The sequence below is a fragment of the Lontra canadensis genome, unplaced genomic scaffold, assembly GCF_010015895.1.
Source record: "Lontra canadensis isolate GAN:19392208 unplaced genomic scaffold, GSC_riverotter_1.0 scaffold94, whole genome shotgun sequence".
Taxonomy (NCBI): Eukaryota; Metazoa; Chordata; class Mammalia; order Carnivora; family Mustelidae; genus Lontra; species Lontra canadensis.
Genome location: NW_022631088.1, coordinates 5,853,386 through 5,879,386, shown reverse-complemented (window position 1 = coordinate 5,879,386; position 26,001 = coordinate 5,853,386). Strand labels below are relative to the sequence as shown.

Below are 26,001 nucleotides of genomic sequence, written 5' to 3'. Positions count from 1 at the left end.
TTGGTGGCGTACCGTAAACTGCCCGGTTTTAAACACAGTCACGACTGAGACACCTGACACCTTCGCTTATACTTACCTTCTACCATTTGGGCAACCTTCTTCTTATCTTCAGATCTGGCCTAAAATACAAATGATAAGTGTGCATTTGTTTTGGGTTTAGCAGGAAGACAGAATAATACTAATCTTGGGTGGAGGGTGGGGAGGGGGAATTATGTGTTGTCCCTCGTGCCGTAGGCCATGACCCTACACGTGCTGTCACTTGAGGACGGCGTACTCTGGACTTAGACCTGCTACTTGAATAAGTAAATGCTCAAACCCAGAGCTGATGTTTTACCTAGGAAGTTTTTGTTTGTTTGTTTGTAAGGTTTGTTTTTAGACCATGTTTAGACTCTGCTGAAACTTTGTGACACAAAAGAGAAAGTATAGATCGACAATATGGGAAATGTATGTTTCCCCAAAAATGCCCTTCGCAGCTCCAAATTCATTTCTTCTCTGATTGCTTCTGGAACTGTTTCTTTATGTGAATTGATTATTCATGGAGTTATATTTACAAAATCTGAAAAAGGCATCTCTCCTTGCACGGGGTTCTGGGATTGGGGTGAGAAAAGGGTCGCACCCACTCTCAGGCACGTGGGTCAGGGTCAGTGCGAGCCTGAGGACAGGTGCTTCCCTTGTCCCCGTCCTGGCCTGGGGTGGGGTGGAGGGGACCCCGCGGAGTGCAGAGACTGGACCTGTCGGTCTCCCTCTGACCGTTCTGAGAGCAAAGTCCCAGATGGGAGATAGGATAATGACTATCAGAGTCTAAGTCATGAGAAAGGTGCGTCTTTGGGTCCAAGCAGAGTGGGCTCAGATGTCCAGGTTGACACAGGCCTGGGAAGCCCACTTCTCCCCCTGCCCGCCACGCCCTAAAGCCTTGGTACAGCCACAAGAGGACACCAAAGTGCTCAGGGCATCAGCAAGGGCCCTGGGGCAGGAAAAGCCAGACTCCTCTAGTTCCTGGGCAGATGGTGGCTGTCCCTGGGTGTTCTTAGAAATAACTCTGGGAAGCCTGGGGCAGGCATGGCCTTATATCCCCTGGGGGCGGCCAAGACCCATCGTGATTTGAAAACGGGACCTCACCTGCATTCGCTTGCTGGCCAGACCTGCCGTGTGGCCCTCACACGGGACAAAGCAAAGATGATGTGATACTTGCGTTTTGGATCTGCATTCGGAGCTGCTGGTTGCTGAGTTTTAAGGACCTTGCAATGCTCTGGAGATAGTAGATGAGCATGCTGGAAGAGAGCACGGGCCATGAGTGAGCCCCTTTCCCCGGGATCGGGGCTCAGGGGCTCCCCACCAGGCTGGTGGGCAGGAGCCAGGAGTCCCCACCACCTCCCACCCTGCCCCCGCGGACAGAGGTATGAGCGAGTGCTCGAGCTGGCCAGCATCAGGAGGGTGCTGCTTTAGAAGGAAAGCTTCTTGGTTTTCCCAGTGACATCCCCTGACCTGGACTTCTGCATGGTCATAAGGACGAGGCCGGGGTGGGGACAGGGGGAGAGGTTTTACAGAGCATCGCACTAGGAGTGCTGGACCTGCTCGCTGCTGCGTTTCTTCTAAGTCAAAAACAAGCAAAAGCTACCCAGCTGCTTGTGAAACCCCTTCTCGAGATTATTTTAACTTCAGTCAGATAGGAAAATGGTAATGACATGCAGCCCCATCACCGTGGTCCCAGCGATCGCCCACACGCGGCTGACGAATCAGGACCCCAGACCTCCCCGGCTCCTGTGTGATCCAGTCCCTGCCTGTATCATGAGGCTCTGTACGCGACTTTACGATGAGCTCGTTGGTTTTCCGGAATGACTGGAAAGCAGTGCTCCTCTGTTGGCGGGAGTGGGCCAGGAGGCCGTGGGCGGTACTCACAAAAGCAGGAGCACGGCGGGCAGGATAACCACGGGACTGCTGACGTAGCCCACCACGGAGCCAAACCACGCAGGGAAGTCCTCGATCGTTTCTGACACGATGTCATACATTTTCTCCTGTCCGCTGTGAGAAAGGCAAAACCCCAGACCGGATCGCTCTGGGCGGGAGGGTGCCGCAAAGCCATCACCAAACAGCCACGGGGCTGGAGGTCCGGCCCTCAACGTCAGGTGCAGAGGCAGGGCAACCCCCCCCCCCCCCACGGGAAGGATATGTAAGGCTCCTAAGGAGATCTTACAGGAGCTTATTGTCTGATTAACACCAGGTATGATGGGGGCATCCGTGATCCCGCTGTGTGCGCGTGTGCGTGTGTTTGATGCTGTATAAAACCCAGCCTCCAAATGTCGTATATAGTTTTGAAACTGACCTGAAGCAGACGCTAGGAGGAGACAGTCTAGAACTCGCTGCCTTGGTGCCGTTCGAGAAATAATGTATCAAAAGCCACCCAGATTATTTTAATAAAAGCTTCCCGAGTTCTGGAAGGGCAACAGTGCCAGCCGGAATTTCTCTGCAGCCCAGGAGCTCTGCTCCGGCCCCTGCTGCTTTTAGCGGAGCTCCGGCTTTGCAAGATGAGCCCCGAGGCGCGCCTCTCTGACGGCCGCCTGCTCTCGAGGCAGGAGCCCTGGTCTTGGATTCACCAGCAGTGGATTCTAGAGCTTTCTCTGCTGCGGACACATTGTGTTGGTCAGGAGGAGAGTTCATCTCCGTGCGGGGGCCCTTCCCCTAGAGCTGGCCGCCGCTCCGGGCGGAGCAGAAGGATCCAAAACTCACCTGAAGGGCCCGCAGTTCAGGGACGGCTTGTAGCGGACGATCGCAAAGACAGTCGGCAACATGCAGAGGAAGAGCATGAACAGGAGCATTGCCAGGTAGAAATTGTTGGATCTGCAGAGGAACCACCGCGGGCTGAGTCCCTTCCGTGGCCCGTGGCCGAGGACCCATGTGCCCGGAGGACCGAGCCCGGAGCCGTAGCTCTGACTATACACAGAGAGCTGCTCCCACGGTTACCTAGAGAGGGTCTGTCATGAGGTCGCGGGGAGCTTAGCGAATTAGAACTGGGCACCCAGAGGGACGTCGCAGGCGGTCCAGCCCCGCCCGGTTCTCTGCTTCGCACTGGCCGAGCACCTGCCCCCGCAAACTGAGAGAGCGGCGGGCCCTCAGTCGTCCCCGAATGAGCTCGACTTATTGAAAAATCTTAGCGCCTTTATCCGTCCACCTGCGTCGCTGCCTGACGGTTGCCCCGTCGTGTTCCCAGCCTTGAACTTGCCTCCTCTGTCTAAGGACAGTTAGGGTCCTCTGGGGCGATTCCTGGCTCTCCACTGGGATGTGGTTTGCGCCCAGCCTCTTATCCTCTCTGGTCCTGGCTGCTCAGGGTGACTGCTCTGCTGATTAAGCCCTGGGCCCCGAGTGCTGCGCTGGTATCAGGGAGCCCGGCCCCCCTGGGGGTCCCCGAGGACGGCTCCGGTCTGTTCGGTGTGCGAGGCCCTGCACACAGCTCTGGAAAGGGGATGCGAGCGGTCAGTGTAGAGATGGTCAGCTAGCACCCTTCGCTGCTCCGTGTCTCTCTCTCTTTAGTGAAAGAGACTGGCCTAGAAGCGAATAGAAAATATCAGAGCTCGTGCAAGGGAGTAAGCGGGTGAACACTGATTGTTCATTTGTGAAACTTTCTCTGTGTCCCACACATACGTGTAAGTATGAGGAGCGCGGTAGGTGGGCACACATTGTGTGTACACGGACAGGGCGTGTATCGACAGTTATACTGATGTGTGTGTGTGTATACACATAAAATATATGTATGCATGTACATGCAAGACATATAAAAACATATACATATACGTATATGTACGAGTGTATGCCTGAATGTGTGTCCTGGTAACCAGATAAAATATAAATACGAACATTGTTACGTAGGCAGTTCATGGTCCAAAGTTTGAAAGACACCAATGTAAAGCCACGTAAGTAGCTCTTACATCAAAAGAAAACAACGGGGCTCTAGCCAATGTGTTCAAACTGTGTTACAAGTTCACCAGAGTGGCTCAAAGGGAAACACAGAAAAGAACAAGTGTTGGCAAGGTTGGGGGACCTCTGAGACGCTCCCACGATGCTGGGAGAAGGGACAAAAGGCGTGACCACTCTGAGGACCTTTCTGGGCCTGTGTGGGGAGGTGAGCACGTGCATGTCCCGAGCCGGCAGCCGTACCCCGAGTGTGTTCCCAGCAGAGACACTGAGGAGCATGGTCAAGGCAGCGTTATCTGTGATAGCGAGCGACCCATGCGCCCGCCAGCAGGGCACGGATACGGACACTGAGGGGTCTTCCTTCATTAGCTGAGTCTCCTTAGCACAACGCTGAGGTGGAGAAGCTTGGGACGGAAGGGCCCAGAGTGTGTGCACCGGCATTTAAGTACGGGAAAGAGCCGTGGACCGTTAATGCCTTTCAAGTTGGTTGTGACTCCATGATCCAAGACAGACCTGAATGCTTTAACTAGATACTCAGAACTTCTGAAAATAAGAAAGAAAGAAAGAAAGAAAAAAAAAAAAAACCTTGCTAGATTTCTACAATTATGGGAAAGAAGCTGTAGAATTTTTTTGAAACGAGTATAAATTTGAACTATTTTATTCTTCAGGGAAAGCCATACTTTAACAATCTCTTACTAAGTGTGTCACATGCCCTGCAAAGAGCATCTTTTGGAAAGTTAAGTTTACATCTGAGTGGTCCTCAGTCCTCAAGAGTGAGGGCAGGTGGTTACGAAGAGTTAAATTCCAAACCTAATAGATAAAATAGCATTGTGAGACAATAAATCTGCGTGTTTGTAGGAGTGTATAGGATAGTAGCATGGGCACATAGGTTAGGAGGCAATCCTCATTCAAAGCTGACTTTTTTAATAGTCTCATTGTTTCATAGACTCAATCAAATTTTAATTTAATAGCCTCATTTTTTAATAGTCTCAATCCCATTTGGATTCTCCTTGCCTTCCTTTCCGGGCTTTAAAAAACTGCTTATGAAGATCGGAAATAACGGTTTCTTAGAAGTTTGAGAAACTTGTTTGTAAAACACTGTAAAGCTGAAGCCTTTGGGGAGATGCTTCTCTTTCCCGTCTATTTCCAAAGTCCTTGATCTTCCCGGTTCTGCCGGTGAGTCATCTGGGCAGCTCTCAGTTTTGCATAAAAAGGTCTATTTTATTAGAATTCAACTTCTTAAACGTAGAATTGTATATTGTATACTACTATAGTTTAAAAAATCTCTTCCGGGGCACCTGCGGGGCTCGTCAGTGAAGTGTCTGCCTTGGGCTCTCATGATGCCAGGGTCGTGGGATCGAGCCCGGCATCAGGCTCCGTGCTCGGGGGAAACCTGCTTCTCCCTCTGCTGCTGCTCACACCCCCTGCTTGTGTGCTTTCTCTCTTTCTCTCTCTGTGTCTCTCTCTCTGTGTCAAAATAAATAAATAAAATAAAAAAAGCTTAAAAATCTCTTTAAAAAAAAAAGGGAATTGGTAGCTCGTGGAATCGAGCCCAAGGGGGGCCTCTGGGGCTTATTCTTACTTCGTGTCTTGATCTGGACGCTGGTTACAATCTTTGGTTTGTGAATATCCTGATGGACGTTCATTTTCTAAATGGTTATTAAACCAGTAAAAAGTTGGAAAAAAAATTAAAAAAGAAAGAGGAGTCATGATTCGATCCGAGGGTGGGCATTGGAGTGGCTTCCGGAAGGGATAACACGGCCGGGGGGCGGGGGCAGGCCGCTGGGAGAGCCCCGTTCCTGAGGCCGCAGCGCAGGTAAGGAGGGTGCGCACGGCCTAGGTCCCCTGCGCGGGGCGGACGGGGTCCCCGCTACCTGGAGGCCCGGAACACTTGCTGGTGCGGCACGTTGCAGGTCAGCACGGCCCAGCTCCGCAGGTACATGAGGCCGATCAGCTTGAGGACGTTGAACGCCGGGAGGCATGGGGAGAAGAAGGCCCCCATCCTAGAGCCGCAGAGGGAGGCGGGTTAGCGTCAGGCCTCCTCCCGCCCACCGCGCGTCTGCGACTCTGGGGTTCCCTCCCTAATGCCTGAAGAGCTAGAGAAGCCCCAGACAGGCGGGCGGCCCCAGCCCTCCAGCCGGGGTCCGCACGCCCGGCACCCCGTGCGCACCTGCGCACCCCGAGCTCGTCTCTCCCTCCGCCCCTGCGTCTCCCCCGCCCCAGCCAGTCTGAGAGTCCGCGTTACCCCACCCCACGCACAGCACCCTGACCTCCTACCTGTTCTCGCTAATCGAAAGAAATCCAAAGAGGATCTTGGCATTTTTTGCTTTTACAAAATGGTACAACAGTGCCCCCTTTTCTACGGGGTTGGTTCCAAGACCCCGGGTGGATGCCCGGAAAAACAGAGCTGAAGCTTACAGACTGCTTCTCCCTATGCACACCTACGTACCTATTAACGTTGTGTGTGTAAGTTAGGCACAGTAGGAAATTAACAAATTCATAATAATTCATAATAAAAGAAAACAATGATAACCATAGATGGTGCCTGTAACAGGAATCATTTGAATAAGATTCTGGGGAGGGTCTAAGCTTAGAAGCTTCTGGATGAAGCTTCTGGATGAAGCTTCTGGATGATTATTTGAATGATTCCTGTGCAGATGCTTTTTTTTGGGGGGGTCTATGACCTATAGTGGCTTAAACCCAGATTATTTCTTTCATTGTTCCTTTCCTCAAAATGCTTGGAAAGCCATTACTAAATTATCATACAAGCAAATGGTTTCCTTAGGAACAGTGTACGTCCTCCCTAATTCTTATGGCTGTTGACTACAGGCATGTCCCATCCAGACCAAGTAAATCAAAATCTTAGCCCAGATGAGATGCAAGCAGAGGTAAGAAGCAGCTGCGGTACCTACCAGATCATTCCCTGGTTGTAGACTAAATGTAACACGTTCTCTGCTATTTTGAATTCCCCATATTCAGGCTACAAGAGAAAATGAACCTCATCAAAGAAAGGGTCCGGGGTTCTTTGCACAAACCAGGTGCTGATTGTCCCAGGCAGAGGACCCTTTGCTCCCACAGCCACGGAGAGATTGCCCCAGGAAGCAGGGTCAGAACAAGAAGACTCAGCTCTGTGCCCCCTCCCCCGCTCCCGCCTGAGTTTCAGCTGTGTCAGCAAAGGGGGGAGGGGATCTAGCCATCTGAACGTCCCCCGTCCCCCGGGGTGGTGGGGGGAACCCCGCATCTCACTTACAAACTTGCTTTCCAGGTCCCAACACCAGTAGTCACTCAAGTGCCGGACGAGGAGTCCTCGGAAGAAGTCTATGAGCAGCGTGCTGGCCACGGTGAACAGCATGTCGATGATGGAGAGCTTCAGCATCTCCTGGACACACAGCGGCCTTAGTGCCCCCACGTCCCGCTCACCACCGTCCCCCCCCCTTCCTGCGGGGCCCCTTCCTCTGCCAATTCCACGGTCCCACCCACGGCGTCTTCACGTCTGGCACATCACGGGGGCTCAGCAAATACTTGTTAATTTGAATTGAATTTTGATGTCTGAGGCCAACTTTACACGAAACCGGGAGAGAGCCCGAGCCGCCAGAGACCAGGTGGGGTCAGCGGTTCCGGTTCAGGGTCAGAGATTCTCTGCGCGAGATCCCGTGTGGAAGGCGGAAGGCAGAGCCGCTCAGACACAGGGTCTGGAGCAGGTGCCTGGGCTCAGACCTTCCTTGAGCTCCTCCCGTCTGTGTCCTCATGTCACGTCTTGTGCCTCAGTTTCCCCATTTGTGCCTGTGAGGAGGATGCTCGGATTCTCATGAGGACTAAGCTCTTAAAACAGGGCCGGCAGGGGCCCCTGGGGCGCTCAGTCGGGTGAGCGTCTGACTTTTGATTTCGGCTCAGGTCGTGATCTCAGGGTCCTGGGATTGAGCCCCACATCGGGTTCTCTGCTCAGCACATAGTCTGCTTGGGGTTCTCCCACTGGCTCGGCCTCTGTCCCCGCTTGCTCCCGCCCCCCCCAAAATAAATAAATAAATCAAAGGAAACAAAACAAAACAAAAACCAGGGCCAACATGTTGTTCACACTTTGCGGGCCCTTGTGCCGATGGTCACTCTTCATCTGGGGAAACCATAAACTATCACCGGATATTCTTTTCCTTTTCTACAAAACAGAGATGACGACCTTCCCAAATTAAGGATGACGGGGATGAAGGAAGGGGCCTCGTAAGGCAGAAAAGGGAGCCACCTGCCCGACGTAGGTCTCCCAGCACTGGTCTTGCGGACGCTGGGTGTAGACGCTGGTCTTGTTGGCCTCGGAGAAGGGCAAGGTGGGAGCTGGAATGCTGGTCTCTTCCGGGGCCCACGTGCTGTGTCCCGGGAGCCCCGGCCCCGGCCCGGGTGTAGACCATGTCTCTTCTTCAGGGGCCGTCCTGGTGGCAGAGAAGGTGATGAGATCTGTCCAGTGGCTCGTGTTATTTGGGGTGCCAGCTTCCTGTGGGGGGAGGGAGGAAGAAAAAAGGCTGTCCACGTATTCGTGAACAAGCTTCACAGCCACCGAGGGCACCGCTGCCTTGCGTGGGAACAGCCTCTCTCTCCCCGTTTCCGTCGTGCTCACTGGATCTTTCTGTCTCCGCTCGGTGGGTGGTCACTTTGCAGCTGTCTCTGACCATGAACACAGGGTCCTAACGGACAGCATTTGTTGGTCCCTAGTGAGTGTCGGGGATGGCCCTAGGTTAACACCTGCTGTTTCTTCTCGCCCTTACAAGTGCCTCGGGTCCAACCCATCATCCCTCGTCACAAACGCAGAGGCTGAAGCTCGGCCCGGGGGAGGGGACCACTGCACGGGGGTCTGCCAGGGGGCGGCAGTGAGGCCCAGCTGTGCGACACCCGGATACAAAACTGCCCTCTGCACCGTCTCTTCTGCCCTGTGAGCCTCTGGGATGGGACACGAGGGTGCAGTGCGGCATGGACCGAGACCCCTGGGAACCCCCTGCTCCTCCCTCCCTGCCCCGTCCCCGCCTCGTGGGATGCGCTCACAGGCCCGGCCGCTTTTCCCTAGGATGGGAGCCGAAAGCCCTGCAGGGTGGGATGGCGGATCCACTCCGAGCTGTTCCCCATCAGCGCTCATTTTCTCCCAGTTTGCTAAAAGACTACCACAGCCTGCCTCCTGTCCTCGGATCACCGGTGATCACTGCGGACACTTTGTCCCCCTGGCGCTGCCGGGAATGGAGCAGTGCCCTCACCCGCCACTGGACTCCGGAGACCCCGGTTCTCCTCCCAGCAGGGTCACTCACTCGCCCTAAACCCCGGCCTTGGTTTCTTTACCTTGGAAGTGGGGCTAACACTCTTCTCCTCGCCTCAAGACCACCACAGCTGAGTTGAGTTTGGAACATGATGTGTGGAGCGTGAATATGAGCCATGAGGATGTCCACAAGGATGGCCCTGGCGTGTATGCATGTGCACATGTGTGCATGTGAACGTGTGTGTACCTGTGTGGGTGTGGGTGCGTGCACAAGTGCGTGTGTGCACGTGTGTGCACTCGTGTGTGGCCGCGCGGCTGGGGAGCGCTCACCTCCGGGCTCATGCTGTTGACTTTGTCCAGGAGTGCGATGATCAGGCTGTAGAGGTTCCCCAGGTACAGCACGAGGACCCTGAAAGCACAAGCCCGCTTGGAGAGACAAGACCACGTGGGAGAGCCCCGGGGGACACATGTGCCACCAGTCGGGGGGACTCTCAGGGTCCTGCTAAGCCAGCGGCCACCGCACTTGGTTTCCTTCAGAATCATGGTGGGGGGGGCATTTAAAAAATACAGGATTCCAGAACCCATTCTGTTATCCTCAGGCTGGATGGGGTCTGGGCACCCCTTTCTAGCCTTCCCCCGAGATCCCGCTGCAGCCCATGCTTGGCTCAGCATTTTAAAGTCACTTTGTCAGAGAGAAAGGGTGAGCTGAGGATGCCAGGCACCGCGGCAGCCAGCCTCGGCTCTCCCCTTGATTTCTGGTGGCTGAAGTGATTTTCCAGACAGTATCTCATTTGACCCTCACGGCTCTGGGAGGCACATGGGATGACAACCCCCGTGGATGGACGAGATTGAAACATGGGGGCAGGGGCCTCACAGGGCAGCCTCTCAGGTTTGCAGTTTGCAAGAGGCAGACACAATTCCAGGATCTCGGGGTCTGCTTCTGAAATGCAGGCTGAGCGGGCAGGGGGGCTGCGGACAGCCGTGAGCCGGTGGGAGCCACTGGCCAGCGAGCCAAGACTTGCTGCCGTCTCCCTGGAGCGGGAAGGCTTTGGAAGCATCACAGAGTTTCCCAGGACGTAGCTTGCATCTTATTAGAAACATATCTGGGACAGCGAGGTGGGAAAGGACAGCGGCAGGTTCACCAACAGCCCCCCACGGACACTAAGTGCAAACTTAGGGGGTTAGGAAACCAATACAGGTGGAGGACAACAAGAGAGCAGCTTTACCCCAAGGACAAGACTTCAAGGTGAAGCTTTGTGTGGCCCCTGGTGCCCACAGGCCCTGACATTCCACGGGGGCAGGGCTGACACCTGTGTGGGAGTGAGCAGAGGGCACTGGGGGCACTGCTGCGGCCGGTCCCGGCTCTCCCCGTGATTCCCTGCACACCCAGCGGGGGCCTGCCCATCTCTGCATTCGGGGTCCCTGAGCCCTGGGCGTGTGCTCAGAAATACTCCCTGATGACCCCCACCACCCCGCCACCCCCTGCCCAGCTCTCCCATTGCTCTGGTCCTCGCTGTCTTGGACAGAAGGGGACACGAGCGGCGGGTGGACTAAATGGAACTTAATGGAACTAAAATAATATGTCTGGCTCAGAATTAGCCCTCAGTCATCTGGGGCATGTCTCTTGACGCCTCCCTTTCTCCAGTTTTAGATGTGAATGATGAGAGGAGTCTGTGCGATAGGGTTAGCCTTAGAACAAGTGCAGTCACAGATTTGATCCTCCCGTGTCTGCTGGTGAGGGAGGAGAGGAAGAAGATGCTCTCCCGCAGGTCAAGTTCGTGCGGAGCCGAGTAGGAGCACCCAGGCTCCAGCTGGGGCTGACCAGAATCTCAGCCCGGAGCTACCCAGGGCGGGGGCTTCTGCAGACCCCTGGCTCTTCCTAGTCCTGTCTACCTGCCTTTGAAATGACGGTCGGATTTCAGGGAGGGGCAAACGGCAGCCTCCAGGCCAAACGCTAGACTTACCCATTGCTGTAAATAAAATTGTAAGGGACATGGCCACCGCCCCTCGTGGACGGATTTCCCTGGGCCACTTTCAGGCCATCCCGTAGGCCCGCCAGCGCCACCTGCTGTCCGGTCCTTCCTCTGACCACTCCTCTCCCTCCACCCCCTTCTATCTTCCTTCTCCCTTTCTCTCCTGCCGCATCCTGCTTTCCTGTCATCCCTACGATGCATCCTGAGGAAAGCTCCATGCTAGGTCTGGGGGGCAGTGGGGCAAGCCTGGCTCTCGAGGGATGTGGGTTCCCATGGGCAGCTCCCACGGGGCGGTCTCACCTTGCCAGCTGGAAACGCAGCGTGGTTCGTGGGTGGTACATCTCCAGGGCGGCGATGAGGTCGAAGGCCGATGGTGCCAGCATGGTGACCAGGGACACCACCACACTCACCTGCCCAGAGAGTGCGTGCCCACCTGAGTCCCGGCTTCGCGGCCTGCCCTCCCCTCCCTTACGCCAGCCTCCTGGTCAGCGCGCACTCTGAGGGCCGCACAGAAAACCTCCCCTCAACCCCCAAACAGCCAGTCAGCTGTTGCCCGGAGGCCCCCGGCACTTTGTCTTGGGTTTATTTCTGCCGGAAACCATCCGGAATCCGAGAGGCTCCCACTGGCCGCGGGGATTCAGGAGGAGTGGTCTGACCCCATCTCCCCCACCGCCCTGCGGTCCAGCTCACTTCAGGTGGCAGATGGAGGGACCCCAACTGTTACACACAGGGAAGGGGGCGGGCTGACGGGGGGTGGAATATTCTTCCTGTGCGTGGAAGAGAGTTATCGAGAGGATTATGCCTGGCTCTGGTGTGTCTGCCCTTCCGGTAACTGAAAGAGGACATTTCACCGGTAACTGGGAGGCGCGAGCTGAAGAAAGACGGATTCCTGGACAGGCCGTTAAGAACCTGACCTATCTGCAGACACACAAGTACGTCCTTACATAAACCACCTAACTGGCGTGAAATACAAGGAGGTCTGGGAAAAGGCGACCTAACGTGGCCTCAAATTCTGAACAACCACCGTACATTGGGAATAAACAAGCATCATGTCCCCTACACCCTTTGCTTTACAAATCTCATGAAGGATGCTCCTTTCCACCTCCATGGTGGGCGAGATGGCCTCCATGCTCCGTCTGCCTTTCAGATCTTTGCAGGAAAAATGAGCACAGCCGTCTTATTGCAAATATTAAGAATTGTAAGACTGCTCCCAACTCTCCTCTTGGCCACTTCCCGTCGTGGGGGTGTTCCCATAAACAAAGGGAAGCGCTCTTTTAGCAAACCAAGATGGTTTGGGAAGCATTGTTTGTAATTCAGAAAAACAAACGACTTAAATGACTGAGAGCTGGCCCATGGTCATCTGTGGCACGTGCCATGGAAACTGTCCAGGCACCACGGCAGGTGAAGTCTATTTCTGGAAAGGCACCGTGGGAGACCAAGCCGTCGGCAAGACCCAAAGGCAAGCAGTGAGATGAGTGCATGAGGGCCATGTTGAACGAGAACCTTCCTGATCGGGACCAGTAAAACCGGTCAGCCAGGTCTTGGGGTCGTCCCTCCGGCTCAAAGCCCTTGTAGTTCGTGCTCTAGGAGCAGAGGACTCCGTCCTTCCGGGGAGACACGTCCAGCAAGCCCCCTGCGACACAACATGAAGGAGAGGGCGAGCTGCTCTCGCGTCCCTCAGGGAGGGCATGTGGGGGTGCAGGGCGGGTACCTCGTTCTTCTCCCAGAGCGTCAGCTCCTTCTTGGATTGCTCCAGCTTCTGAGACCGGTCCACCACGAAGTAGATCAGGTAGATGCTCCCCGCGAGCGAAAGAAGCACCAGGATGTTGGCAACGACCCTCAGGCAGATGGTCACCGCCCTGCGAGGACAGGCAGCGGGAGGACGGGTCCGCCGGGCTACGCTCAGGACCCCGAGACGCACGGATGCCAGGTAGCGACGGGACCTGCCTTCTGTCGTGGGAATCCTTGGCCCCCGAGGGTCTGTGCTCTTCCCTACCACCCCCTCCTCTACCTGGGTCCAAACTCCTCATTTCCTCAGGGAGCTGCAGCCACTTAAAATCTGACCAGCTACCATGGGTCGGACTTTAAGCTGGCGCCATGAACCCATAGATTCACGAAGGGGGCGGGAGCCGCTGTTGTAGGCTCAGCTCCTAGGACAGGCCCGCCACATACGAGCGCATCAGAGCTGTGGTCCAGACGAGCGAGCTCCTGAACTGGAACGGGGGCTTGCCCTGTCCTTCCTCACGCTGGTGGAATCTCACGGACGCCAACCCGCTGACCTTTAAGACATCTGACATTGGGTTTCCCCTCAAGCAGAGCCTCAGGCAATGGCCTGTGTGCAAGTACTGTATTTGGGACATGATCCCAGAAGGTCTAGGGGCCAGATGGGGGGAGGAGCGGTCAGGACAAGAGTGTGTGGTGGACACGGCCCTGGCTGGAGGCAACGGCAGGGCCTTCCGAGGGAGTGACAGCTTCATCTCCGCCCACGGAGAAGCAGGGAGGCTTTGGTCATTGCTCCCATCCCTACTGGTCAAGGGCACCTCCCTCAGCACGAACCCCCGCATTGCCCCTGCTGCCCTGATTTGCGTGCATGCGCACTGACGGGGCTGATGGGGGTTTGGTGGGTGTCCTGGGGCAGCAGGTACTGGCCAGGGGTGCTGGGGACCTGTGAGTGGGTCCCCGGGGCAACAGGGACTAGAGGAACAGGTGGGGCCAGGAGGATCTGAAGGGCACAGGAGAGACGTACCATCCTGCCCGCAGAGCCCAAGTCTACCCTCTGGGTGACCTTGGGCTGGTCATGACCTCTTTTGGGCCTTTCTCTGTTCAAGGAGGAAGCTCACTCCCAAAGGAAGAGATAAGCATCACCTGGTCTCTCTGGGGAGAGTTTTACCTAAAGAATTGGAGCCCGGAGATGGAAATTCGGAGAGACAGCGAGGCCCATTAATACCATGCAGGGGCTTCCTCACTCCCTCCTGTCCCCAACCACGCTGCCGTGGGTAGGGTCAGGCAGGTTGTGCACTCGGGTCCCGGTTTCCCTTCCACCCTCTGAGAAGCACGGCTGGAGCCCATCCTCATTCCACGGGGGAGGAAGTGGGGCCTGGAAAGGCCAGGGGACTTTCCCAGGTCATGGGAGCTAATGATCAAAGGGGAACTGGAGACCCTCATCCATGTCCCTATGGAGAGTCCTTCCAGTCCCCACACCCTGCTTCTTCACGACCCCCTCGCCCCATGTCCACTGTCTTGCTCCTTCAGGTTCTGCATCACGGGAACTGATCCAGGGGGTAAAAAACCAGTGAGGACATTGGAGGGCAGACGCGGCCATCCCATGAGGACAGGCCACTGTCCCTTCCAGGGAACGGCCCTTCCGTGTCATCAACTCTCTTGCAGAAGGGACTCCCCTCACCAAGGCAGTCCTCAGATCCCGGAGCAGGAGTTCAGATCAGAGACCTCACCTTGGAAGGCCTGTCAGCAAGAACTGGATGCTACTTGCATCTTACGCCCTCAGGGATCTGTTGCTAAACAAAGTACTTTTGCTTAATTTAGCAAACTAGAAATTGGCGCCCAAAATACCTCTTTTATCATCTGAGTGAAAGAAGTCGGTGAGCTTCAGAGCTCTCACCCTGTTGCCCATGGATGGACGGAGGGAGGAACCGGTCCTGAATACCGCTATCTAGCCTTTACAGGCTTCCCACGTATCACCTTACTAGAAGGACCGATTTAAGGAGAAAAAAAGCTGCCTGAGAATGTGTGGAATGAGATGGAGATTGTCTGGTAAGTTTTACACTGAACTAAAATAGCGCATCAGTGAGTGAAGGGAGGGGGAGGGTTCATACATACAGGTTTTTGCTTTTCTTCTTTTCTTGTTCTTCCAGGATTGCCTCCTTTAAGAAAAGACACAACCGAATTAAACGCTTAGCCTTGCCATTAATCATTAATCTTCAGAAATATTGCACGGTAAGGCATGATTTATTTTTTTTAATTGAGATTTTTATTGACATCAGTGTTTTGTCTAACGATAAGGGGATGCAGAAGAAATCGGGGCTTGAGCAGAGGAGGAGAAAGGGCACATCATTTATATAAGTGAAATAATCTAGATTTTTTTCCCTCAAAGGGGCAGCATTTAGCAGTCTGTGCTGCTCAGGAGACCCATGTCCTCGGGTGCGTCTGGTGACCTTGTCCTCAGAGTTAAAGGTAAAGCTCATGTCCCCGGCACGTTACGCGTGTCCGTCTCCCACAAGTTACCTGCGATATGGTCCCAACCCATTATGCAAAGTGTCAAAAATACACCAATTGAAATTTTAGGGGGGCGGAGTGAAAGAATTAAAAGAAGGAGTTTTTCAGTGTCTCCTCCTGTGCTCCATGGGATTGGCGGTGCCCTGCCCAGGGAGCGCCAGGGGAGGACTGCCGGCGCCCGCAGCGGCCCCGTGGCTCCGCAGGGAAGGCCACGGCCGTGGTGGCAGGAGCCCTGACATCCCCAGCCCACCACGGTGCCCACTCACCCTGATGCTGTTCACGATGGCCGCGGTCTTGCTCTCGGCGGCCTCTGGGTTGCCGATGAGGTAATCCCAGGCACAGAACACCCGCCAGCAGAAGGTGTAGTCCTCACCAGAGGCACTGGCCAGGCTGGTACGGGAGTTCCTAGCCATCCTGCGAAAGAGGGGCCGGGCCGGGCGCGTGAGAGCAGCGTCAGCTGGGTCCTGTCCTCCCGGGGCTGCCACCCATCCTTGTAGGGCCCTGGTGTGAAGGAGACCGAGCGGGCTGGGTTCAGCCCCCCTTGTGGGGAAACGGCACTGGACGGTTGTGGGGTGAGCCCATTTGACAAGCGGTCTTGACACCGTGGTGGCCAGGAGGTCCCTGGGGTGTATGCGCCCGGGGTGAGGGGGGGGCGGCCCGTCCCATCTCCGTGCAGCCTGGTTGTGAAATCAAACTCTCCTGGAGCTGAACCGGCCTTCCTGGAGGCCCTGCCCATGGAGGGGCAGTGACCCCACCTCAAGGCGCCAGTCGGGTCCCTCCAGCCCACGGTGCTGCTCAGATGCACCAGAAGGCAGGGCTCTGAGCCCCCTCGGGTGGAAGCTCCCCGTCTTTCAGACGGTCTCTCCGGGGTTATCCTCTCCCTCCGTAGTTCTTTGTCCTGAGCCTGCCTCCGTCTGTCCCTAAACTGTAACAGTAGCAAACAGTCCGTCTTGCAGGTGGGGTGTTGAGACCACCCCCCAGAAGCTAATTGAGAAAGATTCTTGTGAACCAAAGGCCCCCAGGACCCCGTGTACCTCCTTGGAATTTTGTGGTTTGATGGGGATGACGATGCTAATGGTCATTTTTACCCCAAGCACTTGTATGTGCACTGGGCTAAGATGCCCCATGGGGCGGGTGATGGAGACACCCAGGAGGCAGACAGAAGCAGCAGGTGAAACAGGCAGGGAGGGCTGGGTTCCTCCCGCTCAGAGCCTGCCCATCCGTGCAATTAACCAGCTCTAATACAGAAGCCCGGAACGTGAGTGCCAGCGGGAAACTGGGCCATCGTCGGGGCCAACCTGCCCATTTTACGAACGAGGCCCAGGGAGGGGACAGGAGTTGCCTTAGGTCTCATGGTGGAGATGGTGCCTGAGCCCTGGCCCCCAGCCACTCTGTTTTCCTCCTGCTCTACCTCCTCTCAGTGAGAAACTGGCTGTGCAAACCCCATCATGGCACAGATAAGCCTGGTCTTTGCAGGGCTTGTAGCTAGGTTGCAGGCATACGTACAGTCAAAGGACCACGTTTTGCTTTCTGCAGCCTCTGGTCACTGAGACCACGTTGCTCCTGTCTCTGTGAGTGCAGTGACTAAATCGCCTGCAATTACGTTAGCTGCTAAGCCCACGTGAGTCTCGTCTCTCCAGACCCGACCCAGAACCTGGCGCAAAGCCGTGAACGCTGGATACGTGTTGGTTAAGATGAGCATATCTCTTTTAGCCTCAGTCTCCTCATCTGCAGAATGGGTACAGCTATGGCTGCCCCGTACAAGTTACTGACCAGACTGCAATCAGGCATACCGTCCCTGGCCTACAGAGGGAAGCGGAGTAGCCGTACTTTCTCAAGAGGATGATGAAGCTGTAAGCAAACACGGCCATCCCCACCAGGAAGTAGGCCAAGGGCAGCCGGTAACCAGCCCTTCCAATCCTTCGCTCCCTGCCGTAGTAGCCGTAGAAGAGCACGGAGTACTGCAGGTAACCCTGCCAAGAGAGTGCCCAGCGTCACCGCCCACCCCCGCCTCTGGAACTTCACCGCCCGGTCAGCCCTCCCTCGAGACAAGAGCGCGGGCAAGCCTCAGCCTCACCCCCAGGGACCAGACAGTGTCCAGGTCCTGTGCAGACGCCACGTGCTCCTTGGGGATGGTCTTGCTGGCCGTGCTTCCGAAGGGCTGGCCTGCGATGAGCTGGTAGAGAAAACAGGATGTCCTGTGATTCTCTGGGGCGGAGAGGACCAGAAGAAAAGGGGCGGCCGATCCCCAGATCCCCACGGCCTGGGAAGGCCCTGCACGGCCCAGGTCTCTAGCGGCTGCCTTTCTGCTAGATCCTCACTGCGGGAACAGTCATCCTGCGTGGGCTGAGCTTCCTGCTTGATCAGCCCACCTGGGTGTCCTCTCACTGGGCTTCTACAGGTGGCTTTCTGAGGTCACTGGGTTTCTGCACGGGAAATAGCCCCATTTATTTTGTGAGGACGAAGCTTAGCTGAGAAGCAGCTTTCGCGTTATCACGGTGCTGGTGAGCTGGCCCGGTTGCCAAACTCGGCCTATCCCCTCTTCTTGCGTGGCCCAAGAGCTAAGAATCGTTTTTGCATTTTTAATGGGTTGGAAAAAAAAATCACAAGCAGAAGAATACATCTTAGGATGTACACAAGAATACACTTAGGAATGATGTGACAGTCAAACTTGTATCCGTAAATATCCATAAATAAAATTCGATGGGAACACAGACACCGTCATGAGCTCGTGTATCATGTTTCATGCCGCAAGGGCGACAGCACTGGTGGGACCCAAAGCCTCCCCTGTTTGCATCCGGCCCTTCATGGGAGAGGTCGGCTATGTCCTGCTTGAACGCACGGGTCATCCTTCCCACGAGGATAGTGGGGGTGATCGCTTTATGAGGCTGCACGCCCGTCTCCCATTTCGAACGAAAGGGCCTCCTTATTTCCCCCAACTCGTTCTTACCTCTGGAATGACAATAAAAGCGCCTGTCATTATCGTCAGCACAATATTAATTCCAAACAACCATCTGAGGAATATGAAGTAGGAGGCAACACCAGATCCAAAATGACCTAAAAAAAAAAAAAAAAAAAAAAAAAGGCCGGACGATAAGAACAGATAAGAACAGCAACAACAGAATGAACAGTATAAAATCTGCACAGAGCAAAGTTCTCTGTACCGCAGCCCTGCGATCCTTTGTGTATCAGGACAAAGACGGAGAATGCCATGATTGTACCAATCGGGGTGATCCCCCCAACTAGTCATTTATGGGGGTTCAAGAGGCTCATGAGTCTTTCCACGTATAAGCACATGAAACAGCCCCTAATTTAATCATTTCCCTTATGACACAGTCATCTAAAATACCTGTCAAATTTCACATTTCACTTTTGTTCAGAAGAATCAGCATCTTTTGAGAACTGGATACATGTTTTTTTTTCATTCTGTGTACTTTTGAGAATTTCAAGGATTTCTCTTCGAATTACTTTGTCTTAATTTTTTTACTTGGAAATAGAGCAATTTGCTAAGTGTTAACATTAGGGGAAACTGGGAGAAGGAATTACAGGGACTTTACAACTTTTCTATATAGCTAAACTTTTCTATATATTTGTTTTATTCTAAAACAAAGAAAGTGGGGTGCCTGGGTGGCTCAGTGGGTTAAGCCTCTGCCTTCAGCTCAGGTCATGATCTTAGGGTCCTGGGATCGAGCCCCGCATCGGGCTCTCTGCTGGGCGGGGAGCCTGCTTCCTCTTCTCTCTCTGCCTGCCTCTCTGCCTACTTGTGATCTCTGTCTGTCAAATAAATAAAAAAAAATCTTTAAAAAAAATAAATAAATAAAACAAAGAAAGTGTATTCGAGACCAAATTTGTACTAAGAAACTAAGGGAACCTAGAGATTAGATGAGGATGTGGGTGATTTGTACCATCCTTAGAAAAAGAAACCTCTTGAATTTTTACTTCAAATTTAGCTTATGTTTGTATAATAACTAGAAAAATGCAAAGCATCACAAAGAAAACCAAAAATTACCTATTCTGAGCCCACTAACTTAAAATCACTACTAGAATGAGTTTCTAGTAAACTTTTAGTGTGCCCCCCATTCTTATTCTGTAGGTATAGATCTTTGGTATAAAATCAGCATCTCTCTAGATATGTATCTTGAGTTTTTAATATATTGTACGGGTTTTCTCATACAAAAAATATTCTATAAAATAAATTTTATTGTTTCTTCAACTGAATTTTCCATAATTTATTTAACCTGCTTGAGACTTAAGCCTCTGACTTTTCGCTAGGTAGGGGATTCACTAGGGTAAATAAGTCTGCAATAAAGAATTTCCCTCCAAGGGCAGGTTTCCTAGAAGCAGAGCCTAAGGGAGGGACCCAGGTCACGTGACACTCCGAGGAAGTGCTCTCTGGAGAAAGGGAGAGGGGAGGGGGGCGGGAGGGAGGAAGGGGCAGGGCAGGTGCAAGGATATGGTCTTTGCTGGGACCTGGCTTCACCAGATCCCATGGGGAACCCCGGAAGGCAAATTGCACAACACAGTTGGTCCACTTTGCACGAGGAACCCGACTTGACTCCCCCTTGCTCAGGTCCTCCCTCCCTCTAGGTCCTCCCTCGGCCCTCCCAGGAGGCGGGGCAGCTGACGTGTGCCCAGCCGCTGGAACAGTGCAGGCCCAGGACCATTCTCCAGGGAAGGGGACAGCGGTGAGTCACAGCATCGACACCCAGAGCAGCCGAGAACAGCCAGACCAGCCAAGAAATCTGGGTGGGGCACCCACTGGGTCCTGGCGGTGCTGCTTTTGCGGTGGTTCTCCTCTCTCTGGTTCTTAGGAAGTAGGAGGGTTTCATCAAAGAGCACAAACAAAAAAAGAGCTGTCCCTATAGTGTCTGAGAAAACGCGGACTGCTGCGGGTTTGCTTGGCCGTGGCTCACAGAAGAACTTCCCACTCTCCTGCACTTTCTCAGCTGATCCTTTGGGGTCCGCGCCGGGTCGACTTCGGAAGGAAAGGCCAGGACAGCAGAGCTGTAGGGATGTGGGGCCGCTGCCGTCCTGGCGGCGGCGGTGGGACAGATGTCTTCCATCCCCCACCGTGCCACGTCCAGCCGCACTCCACATCATGTCCGCGTGACCCCCGTGGTGCCTTGCGGGGGACCGGGACGCCCGGCCCCTCCTTCTCAGGCCGCCGGCTCCCCATCCCCGCCACACTCCTCTGAGCGCCCACACTTACTCTCAATTTTCTTTATCCTCATTTCCCAGGGAATGAAGATGACCATGAAGTTACAGGCCAGACGTGCAAACTTCCGCCAGAGCTGAAAAGGAGAGAGCAGGGTTAGAGAACTTCACAGCGGTCCACGCCGCAATGACCCTGGGACGCTAAGGTCCCGAGTGGAGCACAGGCTCCCAGACACACTGTCTGATGCCTTTAATCATGCCTCTGCAGGACTCTGGGCAATACGAGGGCCAAAGCAGCCTCCTCGTCTCCTCTGTGCAGGAGGCCCCTGCTTCAGGCTCTGGGCTGTGCTGTCTGTACGAGGTGCTTACATTCCAGGGTCACACCTGCCTTATTCCTCCTGTTCCTGCTCTGGGCACGAAAACAAGTGCCCGAAATTACTTGAGGAATAATGTCCAAATGCACCCATTTGACCCCGCTCCAGGAGTGGGGTCCGGGAATCCACGTGACCAGCAAACTGCTCCCGGGATCACAGTGCCTTGTTTTGGGGACAAGGAGTCTAGAACAGTCCCTGAATGTGAGCCCCTCATGTGCCTCCCGTCCTGTGACTGTGTCTGTCTCCCACCCTCACTCCCGGCCGCTGCTGCCAGCGGAGAGAGCTGGAAATTCGTCTTGTGTGTTTAAGATGCATTTGCCAAGAGTTCAAAATCCTTATTTTTCTTTCTTTTTCCTCCAAGGAGAATAAAGCAGAATGTGCCCTCACTGGGTCAGCTCCCCACAATATTGGCAGGCTGCTCGTTCTTAACACACAAACAATCTGGGTTTGTGTTGAAAGCAAATGATCTCATTGCCGAAGGAAAGCTCGCAAATGTGACTCCAGCATTCTGAGCCCAGAGGCGCCACGTGGTCCTGAGGCAGACACGCGTGATTTTGTCCTTCGGGAATGTGTCTGCTCAGGCCGGAGCGGCTGCCTGTAAGTGAGAAGCTGTTCGAGTTTTATCAGACAGCGCAACTGCTCGTCCTCCATGCCAGATTCCAGACCCAGCTCAGACCTAGCCACCCCCGTGGTGGTTTCACGTGGCTTCTCGGGAGACAGGACTAGATCCTTCTCCCTGTAAACCCCTCCACATGGACAACCCTGTCACGTTGATCACAGCCTGCCTCGCGTCGCCTTGGGATTTTCCCTGTGGCGCACGCGCTGTGATGCAGGGAACACAGAAGCTTTTGCTCTCTCATGCCCTGTAGCACGCAGAAGCGGGGGCTCAGACACCCGTGGGGGCGGTTTTGGCATTGGAGAGCTCTGAGTCTCTGGCCCACTGGGAACAACTCCTCGGAGTATCAGGTGCCCTGGGTGGGGGCCCCACACCCAAGTTCCAGCTCCAGCTCCACTGCTATCCTACTGTGCGAAAAGGAAGATTTTCTTTCTTTAGGATTCAATTTCCTTGTCTGTATGAGAAGCAGGATTCCATCAGAGGGAGGCAGAGCTCCTCTTTCAGTTTAAATTTTGGTTAAATTTCAATGAGAATGTCAATGCCCGAGCATACTAACGCAGAGCAACTTTTGGAGGTAAGAGATGCAAAACCTCCTCCCCCGTCTTTGGGGCTCATGCAGGAAGTTAGGGGCCCTGACTCAGCTCCCAGGGCCCCAAACCCCCACACTCATGCTGGTGAAGCAAGTCTACGTTAGCTTCCTACAGGAGCCTCCTGGAGGTAGATGAGATTGAAAAACGTGATTTGTGGATGGCAAGATTCAGTAAGGCAGGGAAAACACACTTCTCTGCTGTTTGCCCCGCATCCCCAGGGAAAGCCCTGGAACTCTGAAATGATTTGAGATTTTAAGAGCAATGCAAAGACAAAACAAAAGCTGGGCTTGGAGGAAATAGGTCTTAATTGTGGGCCCGGGTTACTGGGTACCAGAAAGAATAAGCTCGTTCTTTCCTTTTTGGAACGGCCTGTACATTTGCCTGGAAAAAAGATGCTCTAACAACACGTACTACAGTTTATGAAAAACGAGTTCATTCAGAGCATGTACCGAGCACCTACGTGTGTTTCCGGTACCGCAAATGCAAACGGACAAGACAGCTAAGATGTCAGCTGCTGCACAGCTTATGTCCAGGTGGAGGGAAGGAAGCAATAGACAAGTCAGTGCCACAGGGGGACACGGTCCATCAGGATGGAGGAAAAGCTCTTCTAAACCAGGGGATCAGGCGAGGTCCATCTGGGGAGGTCACACGTGAGCTGAGGCTTGAATGAAAAGGAATTGATGTTTTAAAAAAGAATAAGTTGGTAGAGAAGCTGTCCAGGAGGGCAGGGCAGCCCAGTCACATCTGTGAGTTAGCACGCGCTGGGCGTTTTACAGTAGAGGATGGAGGAGTGGGGAGGGGGTGAGATCCAATAGGTAAGCAATGGCCAGATCAGGTGGGTCATGGGAAGGACTTAGATTTAATTCTTAGTGTGATGAAAGCGCATCTATGTATCTGTATATCTGTCTGTGTATCCATGTATCCATGTATCAGTTTGTGTTTGTATCTTTGTATCTCTCTCTCTCTCATCTATCATTATTTTAAGTAAGGGCTGGCATGAGCAGGTCACTGTTTCAGCTGCCGTGCTCCTGTGTGGAAAAGCCTGGACAGCAGGAGATGGTACGTGGAAGCCGGGGGACCTGCCAGGAGCTCACGGAGTCTATATACCATCATGAGCAGGTGTCCAATCGCATCAATAAGGCTCTTGGGAACAGTGACCTCCTTCATTGGTATCGTGTGAGACACAAGGACACAGACTACTAGAACCGGAAGGAACCTTGAGAATCAAACATGAAAGCCAAAGTCAGAGCAGGGAACCAATGGCAGAGGGACCTGGGTGTCCTGACTCGTGCCGGTGTGACTCCTCCGATCCTAGTGGTCTCACACACTCACACCTGGCTTCCTTCAGAAGCACAGACACATGCTAGTGCCAAAGGGAGACCGTCCCTAATGAGCTGGAGTCAAGTGGAGACCCACGTGAACGGGGGGTGTGGGCTGGAAACAGGGGAGGGCTCCCCAGGATGCCTTGTGTGGCCGCTCTGAGTGGGGACGGGGATCTCGGTGCTGGGAGTCATGGAGAAAGGGGACCTCACAAAATTTCTTATTTGGAAAATAGTTAACCGTCTTCGGGGTATAAACTGAGGACGATATACAGATGGGCTGCAGGCAGTACGCCGCTGGCTAGACGTCTTCGGCTTTCTCTACCCAGCAGCGGGAGCGGATGCTGGTCCCCAGCAGTTCATATAAAAACATTAGCATTTCCCGGTGTAAAATAAAGTGGAGGAGCGCAGTTCTGAATGTGGGGCAGGGGAGGAGCACAGTGTGAAAACACCGGTCTCACTGTGACCAAAAGTGGCGGTAACTTTCACTCTGATATATGACAGTTTGTCTGAACCCAACCGAAGGACCTTCCCGTTTTCCCATAGCATTTCATACTATGTAGGGGAATAAAGAGGGAGCACATATGCTAATTATTCAAAAGATAATTTTGTTTTCTGTATTTCATCCATAAGCCCCATCATCGTGGGACAGGCGTGAGCAGTCATGGGTAATCTTGGTCCTAGATTCGAGTTTTTAGGCAGGGTCTGCGGAACGTGAGGTGACAGCCAGGGCAGAACCTCGGGATCCTTTGAGATTTTATAATTTTTCAGGTATGTAAAATTTGTGGTCAGCTTTAAGGAAAACTTCAGGAAGAACACTTTCTGTTTCAGAAAATTTGAAAAGGGCAATTGTCGGCTTTTGTCTGTTAAAGTATAACAAAGTTTAAAAAAAAAACAATATCCAGTATTTGAAAGAATATTATGAAAATAATAAACTTGTCGTGTATGGCAAGATCAACTATCAAGCGTTGGGGAAATAATTTATTAATATTTATCATGAGCCAAAAAATGACTTATGTTTTTTCTATAGTGATTATAGTTCTGGCATTTATCCTAGGAGAGAAATTTTAAAAAGTAGGCAAAGGGGGCACCTGGGTGGCTCAGTTGGTTTAGTGTCTTGATTCTGCTCAGGACATGACCCCAGGGTTCTGGGATTGAGTCCCATATCGGGCTCCCTGCTCAGTGGAGAGTCTGCTTCTCCCTCCCCCTATGCTTGTGCTCTCTCTCTCAAATAAATAATATCTTAAAAAAATAAGTAAACAGGGGTTCCTCGGTGGCTCAGTGGGTTAAGTGTCTGCCTTCAGCTCAGGTCATAATCTCAGGGTCCTGGGATCGAGCTCCAAGTCAGACTCCCTGCTCAGTGGGCAGCCTGCTTCTCCCTCTGCCCCTCTCCCCGATCATGGTCTCTCTCTCCCTCTGCTTGTGCTCTTTCCCTCTCAAATAAATAACTAAAATTTATTTTTTAAATAAACAAGAGGTAGGAAAAGCAATATGTGCAAAGCTACTCTTTGCAGGGTTAGTAATGATAATGAAAATCTACAGACAACACAAATATTCAGCAGCAGACAAATAACTAAGTTAGTATGTGTTCGTCCGTCATGGAAAAGTGATATGTGTAAACAATACAGAGCAACATGGAAAAATCCTTCTGTTATGTGTGGGGTTAAGTGAAAAAAGAAGCAAGAGAAAGGCTTGTATACTACACATCCTCTCCGTGAAAATTATATATTCAGTGACTGCAATGTGAGATTTAAAAAAAGATACTAACGGCATGTTTTTTCCTTGCCTTCTAAACATTTATGAAAATTATTGTAGCATCTCTCCAAACAGATAACTTCAATATATACTAAAATTTAGTTTTAAGGAACTGAATGGAAAAAATAATAAACAAAAACCTTAGCATTGGATTATAAAGTGAGCGTTGGGATATATCTGGAACTTTCTCATTACAAGATGTGCAGTGAAAAAAAAACCTACACGTATGGGTGGGAGTATGTCAGGAAGGATGCTAGATCATTTTCTCAAGGGAAGACGCCCTTTCTTGGATGAGCTAGGCTGCCCCAGGGCCATGTTCAATTGGTAGGTGACCACATCTGGGACTAAGCTGCAGGTTCTGGGACGTGGGGACCTCGCAGCCCACAGCACTTCTCTACGGCTGCTATGACTGATGGTGCAGCCCGTGTGCAGTGACAGGAACAGTGGCTCGCAACTTCCCAGCCCCAAGACCACAAGAGGGCGTGGGGGTGCCCGCGAACGCAGGCTCTCACCTCTGCACCTGCTGCTTGGTAGCCGCGGGTCCTGGTCAGCCTCCCTTCGAACTTCAGCACAATCTCCTTTGCTCGCCTGAGAGGACAAAAACACGACAGTGAGCACAATCTTATCCTACCCACTCTTTTGGCTAAATGTGCGAAAGTGCGACAGGAGCGGGCGGCAAAAGGTGAGGGAGAAGCGGCCACGGCAAGGCGAGGCTATGCAGGTCTGCAAATCGTTCATTTCCTGACCTCCAGCAACCGGAAAGCTCTCTTAAAAAATACTTTCTGAGGGCGCCTGGGTGGCTCAGTGGGTTAAAACCTCTGCCTTTGGCTCAGGTCATGATCCCA

General features: G+C 53.2%; 1 protein-coding gene across 1 annotated transcript in view; it reads right to left on the bottom strand.

The window, feature by feature from the left end:
• TMC3 (transmembrane channel like 3) overlaps positions 1-26,001 on the bottom strand; it is a 34,500-nt gene that overhangs the window by 3,384 nt on the left and 5,115 nt on the right. Inside the window, exons 3-20 of the mRNA XM_032836820.1 lie at positions 25,669-25,744; positions 20,558-20,639; positions 18,299-18,405; positions 17,426-17,524; positions 17,179-17,321; positions 15,615-15,762; positions 14,953-14,996; positions 12,827-12,974; positions 11,416-11,525; positions 9,473-9,551; positions 8,147-8,392; positions 7,160-7,288; positions 6,822-6,889; positions 5,784-5,912; positions 2,728-2,838; positions 1,900-2,022; positions 1,193-1,271; positions 77-119 (exon numbers count right to left, since the gene is read on the bottom strand). Coding sequence (XP_032692711.1) covers positions 77-119; positions 1,193-1,271; positions 1,900-2,022; positions 2,728-2,838; positions 5,784-5,912; positions 6,822-6,889; positions 7,160-7,288; positions 8,147-8,392; positions 9,473-9,551; positions 11,416-11,525; positions 12,827-12,974; positions 14,953-14,996; positions 15,615-15,762; positions 17,179-17,321; positions 17,426-17,524; positions 18,299-18,405; positions 20,558-20,639; positions 25,669-25,744 — 1,964 coding nt within the window. The remainder of the gene's footprint in view (positions 1-76; positions 120-1,192; positions 1,272-1,899; positions 2,023-2,727; positions 2,839-5,783; positions 5,913-6,821; positions 6,890-7,159; positions 7,289-8,146; positions 8,393-9,472; positions 9,552-11,415; positions 11,526-12,826; positions 12,975-14,952; positions 14,997-15,614; positions 15,763-17,178; positions 17,322-17,425; positions 17,525-18,298; positions 18,406-20,557; positions 20,640-25,668; positions 25,745-26,001) is intronic.